The sequence below is a fragment of the Chanodichthys erythropterus genome, chromosome 24, assembly GCF_024489055.1.
Source record: "Chanodichthys erythropterus isolate Z2021 chromosome 24, ASM2448905v1, whole genome shotgun sequence".
Lineage (NCBI taxonomy): Eukaryota > Metazoa > Chordata > Actinopteri > Cypriniformes > Xenocyprididae > Chanodichthys > Chanodichthys erythropterus.
In genome coordinates this window covers 199,001-205,000 of record NC_090244.1, presented here as the reverse complement: position 1 = coordinate 205,000, position 6,000 = coordinate 199,001, and the positions used below count along the sequence as shown (strand labels likewise).

The following is a 6,000-nucleotide window of genomic DNA, read 5'->3' as shown; positions in this document are numbered from 1 at the left end:
TATGTTTTTTATTTCATAATTAGATTTATGAAGCATGATTTTTTTTCTTATGTGGCAGAAATATGCTGTCATACAATGCTGACCAGTAAACACAATATTAATTTAAGCTAAATATTCATGATTATCAGTGAATTCATGCAGCAGGACTGAAGCTTTCATGTCCAGGATACAGATGATTAAATATGACGACTGAATCAGACGTTCGACACAAGACTAAGATAGCTGACCCGATGTCATCGTCACGTTCTGCTGTGAAGCTCCGCCCACACGGCTGCATGTTAAACCTGCCGTGCTGATTGGCTGCTTTAAACGTGTTGACTCAAACCTTGTTCTGATCGCCCACAGCTTCTCCTGGACCAGGAACGGGACGCACTTTGACATCGACAAAGATCCCAAAGTCACCATGAAGCCTCAGTCGGGAACGCTGGTGATCGACATCAGCGGAGGAGAGAAGGCCGACGCCTACGAGGGCGTGTATCAGTGCACCGCCCACAACGAGCTCGGCACCGCCGTCTCCAACAACATCGTCATCCGCCAGTCCAGTACGTCAGCCCTCGGCCAATCACATCGCAGCTTTCTCATCTCTCACGTTTCTCGTTTAACCCTCTCACTCTCGTTGTTTTGTGTCGTAAGACCTTTTCAGCGTCATCAGAGATCTGATCCTCGGAGGTAAATGGGAATGTTTGGCTGTAATGCATGCGGCGGCCCAATCCCGCAGACTGACCTCTAGAGAATCCGTGTTTAGATCTCTTTCCTGAACTCTGGTCACGTGCACGCCTGTGTTGAGTCATGTGATCACGGCTTCTTCCTCTTCCCGCAGGATCTCCACTGTGGTCTAAAGAGAAGTTCAGTCCGATCGTAGCGCAGGAGGGACAGTCTTTGATCCTGCACTGCCGCCCCCCCGCCGGCCTCCCGCCGCCCATCGTCTTCTGGATGGACAACAGTAAGTGTCTGACCTGTCACTCACATGAGATCCACCAATAGATTCCACCAATTCCCCACAGACACAATCAAGCCCCGCCTACATTTGTTCTTGTTTGCGAAGCGTTTATAGCGAAGCGTAACTTGGCTTTAATAACGTCTGTGTGTGTCTGTGCAGATTTCCAGCGTCTGCCGCAGAGCCGGCGAGTGTCTCAGGGTCTGAACGGAGACCTGTACTTCTCCAACGTCCTGATGGAGGATTCCAGGAACAACTACATCTGCTACGCCCGCTTCCCGCACACGCAGACCATCCAGCAGAAGCAGCCCATCACCGTCCACGTCATCGACAGTGAGTGTCGGATCAGTGGGAGGACGCTTCCCGTAGTCATGTGGCTCTGAATGAGCACGATTGTGTTGCTTTGAGCGTCAGTAAACCCCCGAAGGTCCATTCATCTCTTTAATGCTCTGTCCACTCTCTGGGCAGCACAATGAAGCTCTTGAGCCGCAGCTGCTCCGTCATATTCCTGCGGTCCGGTGATTGTCTGCATGTTTGATTTGTGCTGTTGTTTTGTTGTGTTTCAGTGGATTCACTCAATGACACAATGGCAGATTATTTCAATGACACTGATTTGTTTAGTGGTGAGTGACGGCGCCCCCTAGTGACTCTCATTTAACCAACAACACCCCGTGATCTCTAACCTCAGCTGTACTCCCTCACTCCAGAACTGACTAACAGATCTTCTGCTTCAGACACAATGATCCCGTCTGTCTGTGTTTGAGTCCTAAATCGTTCCTCGTCGTCTCTTTCTTAACCTCTCTTCCTCTTCATCTTCTGATCACGTGAGTCGTGTGTGCGACAGGATCTCACTGCGAGTGTGTGCTTTCAGATAAGCCCGTCGACGAGCGGCCGCCCTCCTTCATGGTTCCCAGCGGCTCGCTCAGCTCTACGATGGTTCTGAGAGGAGAGGTTCTGGAGATGGAGTGCATCGCGGACGGCCTGTGAGTTCAGATTCGCTCCTGATTCAGTAGCTGAAGTGTTGTTTTGGGGAATCATGTGACGTTCTGATGTTCCCGTTCAGTCCCACTCCTGTGGTCTCGTGGACGAAGCTCAGCGGAGAGATTCCCGGTCACAGAGCTTCCTTCCAGAACTTCAATAAGACTCTGCGGATCACGGAGGTGTCGGAGGCCGATGCTGGGGAATATCGCTGCACCGCCCGGAACCGGCACGGCTCTGTGCACCACACCATCAGAGTCTCCGTCAAAGGTGAAAGCAGCTTCTGAACACACACCCGACATTTAAGAAAACACAGTGATCGTATCTTCATTCGTGCTTTCAGATGAATTTTGACTCTCACTTACAGCAGAACTGATCATTATCGAACATTACTTCTGAATGTTCAGGCAAGACTTTTCACCGGCGACAGCACATCATATTTTCATTAATATGCTTTTTGAGACTCACTTTAACAAAACATATGACATGAAAACCTCTTAATAAAACAAAACCAATTCATATTTTAATCTCTTAATGGAACAAAACTAACCAATGTTTAAATCTCTTAATGTTACAAAAAATACCAATATTTACTCTAATATTTATATCATTCAATGTTATTAAAATACCAATATTTAATCTATTATTTAAATTATTTAATGTTATTAAAATACCAATATTTAATCTATTATTTAAATCACTTAATTATGCAAAAAATACCGATATTTAATCTTATATTTAAATCATTTAATGTTATTAAAATACAGATATTTAATCTAATATTTAAATCACTTAATGTTGCAAAAATACCAATATTTAATCTAATATTTAAATCATTTAATGTTGCAAAAATACCAATATTTACTCTAATATTTAAATCATTCAATGTTATTAAAATACCAATATTTACTCTAATATTTAAATCATTCAATGTTATTAAAATACCGATATTTAATCTAATATTAAATCATTCAATGTTATTAAAATACCGATATTTAATGTAATATTTAAATAATTTCATGTTATTAAAATACAGATATTTACTCTAATATTTAAATAATTTCATGTTATTAAAATACCGATATTTACTCTAATATTTAAATCATTCAATGTTATTAAAATACCGATATTTACTCTAATATTTAAATCATTCAATGTTATTAAAATACCGATATTTAATCTAATATTAAATCATTCAATGTTATTAAAATACCGATATTTAATCTAATATTTAAATAATTTCATGTTATTAAAATACCGATATTTACTCTAATATTTAAATCATTCAATGTTATTAAAATACCGATATTTAATCTAATATTAAATCATTCAATGTTATTAAAATACCGATATTTAATCTAATATTTAAATAATTTGATGCTATTAAAATACCGATATTTACTCTAATATTTAAATCATTCAATGTTATTAAAATACCGATATTTAATCTAATATTTAAATCATTCAATGTTATTAAAATACCGATATTTAATCTAATATTTAAATAATTTCATGTTATTAAAATACCGATATTTACTCTAATATTTAAGTCATTTAATGTTATTAAAATACCGATATTTATTCTAATATTTAAATAATTTCATGTTATTAAAATACCGATATTTAATCTAATATTTAAATCATTTAATGTTATTAAAATACCAATATTTAATCTAATATTTAAATGATTTCATGTTATTAAAATACCGATATTTAATCTAATATTTAAATAATTTAATGTTACAGAACAGGCCAATATTTAATGTTATATTTTGTTAAAAACATCAATATTTAAATCACTTAATGTAACAGAACAGGCCAGTGTTTTATCCCGTATTTAATCTCTTGGGTCTGGTGTTTGTAGTTCATCAGTAAATCAGTGTGAAGCTGGATTTGTCCAGAGCTTCAGATGTTTGTGTGAATGGAGCTCGTTGTTCCAGTCGTCACGGTGACGCTCTAAACTCTGTTGTCTTGATCGGCAGCGGCTCCGTACTGGATCAGCGCTCCCAGGAATCTGGTTCTGGCTCCGCTGGAGACGGGCGTCATCACCTGCCGGGCCCGAGGACATCCCAAACCCAGCATCCGCTGGTCCATGAACGGTCTGCCGATCGAGGGTGAGTGTGTGTGAGCTGAGCTTGTGTGTGTGTGTGAGACGGTCAGCTGACGCCGTGTTGTTGTTGACAGACGCTCCTAAAGACCCCAGCAGGAAGGTGGAGGATGACACCATCATCTTCTCCGAGGTCCAGACGGGCTCCAGCGCCGTTTACCAGTGTAACGCCTCCAACGAGTACGGATACCTGCTGGCCAACGCCTTCGTCAACGTGCTGGGTGAGCGTCAGACACGTCACACACACTGCTCGATGATGTACGAGGACGTGATGATCATGTGACGCGTTTGTGTTCCAGCGGAGCCGCCCAGAGTTCTGACGCCCCCTAATAAAGTCTATCAGGTCATTATGAACAAACCCGCGCTGCTGGAGTGCCTGTCCTTCGGCTCGCCCGTCCCGGCCGTCACATGGTGAGATGCTTAAAGCTGCTAAACACTGAACAATAATCAAACACACACACACACTCGTCTCATTTTAATTCTTATTAGAGAACTGATGCATTGTGGGTCCTCTCTCATTCTCAGCAGAGATTGTGCACTGCAGTCTGTCTAACTATATATATGTAAACCACAGTGCAATGTGGGATTGTTTTCTCCGCATGCTGCTTTAAATCCAGACAGCTTGTTTTGGATGGTCTGTAGTGAGCGATGAATATATGGACCGGTGGAGAATCATTCTGTGTTTGAGCAGGTTTAAGGACAGCCGCTCCAGCATGCTGGACGGAGATCCCTACGAGATCCATAAGAACGGAACTCTGCAGATCCACGTGTCTCAAGCTGTAAACAGCGGGAAATACACCTGCGTCGCCAGGAACAACCTCGGCATCTCGGAGAACCACGTATACCTGGAGGTCAAAGGTCAGAGATTCAGTTTATCAGTTCATTCTTCTGAATCAGGGCTTTTCAAAGTGGGATCCATGGAAAAAAAATTTAATTTAAACTAAATAAAGTAAAAATCTGTTTAAATAAGTAGGCACAATAGTGGGCAGCACCGACATATTGTGATTTGGGCGTCCCGATTTCGAGTCCCGGCTCGTGGACATTTCCCAATCCTGTCTCCCTTTCCCTCTCCAACTTCACTTCCTGTCAACTTACTGTCCTGTCATAATAAAGGCAAAAAAACACCAAAAAATAAATCTTTTTATATAAATAATCTAGAATATATATTAAAAATATATAAATATATAATACAAATTATATAAATAAATAATTAAAAATAAATAAATAAAATTGATTTAAAATAAACAAATAATATGGAACAATTAAATGAATAAATATATTACAAAATTATATAAATATGAAAATTAAAAAAATTGATTTAAAATAGATAAATAATAAAAACAGTGATTTAAATAAAGATATATATAATACAAAATTATATAAATAAATAATTAAAAATAAATAAATAAAATTGATTTAAAATAAACAAATAATATGGAACAATTAAATGAATAAATATATTACAAAATTATATAAATATGAAAATTAAAAAAATTGATTTAAAATAGATAAATAATAAAGCTATTTAAATAAATAAAAATATAGAACAATGATTTAATATATAAATAATTAAACATATATAAATAAATAATTTAAAAGTATATAAATGAAACAATAAATACAATTAATTACCATAAATAATAAAAAATATTTAAATAAATATTCAATTAATTAAAATGAAATAAAATACATATTTAATAAAAGATTAAAAGCCCTGGCTCTAAACCAGAGAACCCATCACAGTATTGAGTGTTTTACTGCGTGTTCATGCTGCACTTTTTAAATGAACAGACATGGATTATGGTCTTGATGGCTCCAGGTATCCCATCATGCATCATGCACCAGACCTTAGCTTGCATGTTTTTCACATTTCAAGCAGCCGTTAAGTGCCTCTCTGAAGAGCACGACAGGATATAAGAGCATTAGGAAAGCTTGGGCTTCATTAGCAGTGAGAAACACAAGCTGGCAGTTCCTCCGA

The 6,000-nt window shown here is 38.1% G+C and overlaps 1 protein-coding gene across 8 annotated transcripts in view; it reads left to right on the top strand.

Annotated features, from left to right (window-relative positions):
• nrcamb (neuronal cell adhesion molecule b) overlaps window positions 1-6,000 on the top strand; it is a 51,466-nt gene that overhangs the window by 31,767 nt on the left and 13,699 nt on the right. For 6 of the 8 annotated variants that reach the window (XM_067380408.1, XM_067380404.1, XM_067380400.1 and 3 more), the window contains 10 exons: window positions 346-542; window positions 821-943; window positions 1,100-1,270; window positions 1,504-1,560; window positions 1,809-1,920; window positions 2,001-2,185; window positions 3,898-4,029; window positions 4,100-4,243; window positions 4,322-4,433; window positions 4,714-4,880. In XM_067380408.1, the coding sequence (XP_067236509.1) occupies window positions 346-542; window positions 821-943; window positions 1,100-1,270; window positions 1,504-1,560; window positions 1,809-1,920; window positions 2,001-2,185; window positions 3,898-4,029; window positions 4,100-4,243; window positions 4,322-4,433; window positions 4,714-4,880 (1,400 nt within the window). The remainder of the gene's footprint in view (window positions 1-345; window positions 543-820; window positions 944-1,099; window positions 1,271-1,503; window positions 1,561-1,808; window positions 1,921-2,000; window positions 2,186-3,897; window positions 4,030-4,099; window positions 4,244-4,321; window positions 4,434-4,713; window positions 4,881-6,000) is intronic. The other 2 variants (XM_067380406.1, XM_067380405.1) reach the window with 1 other exon arrangement.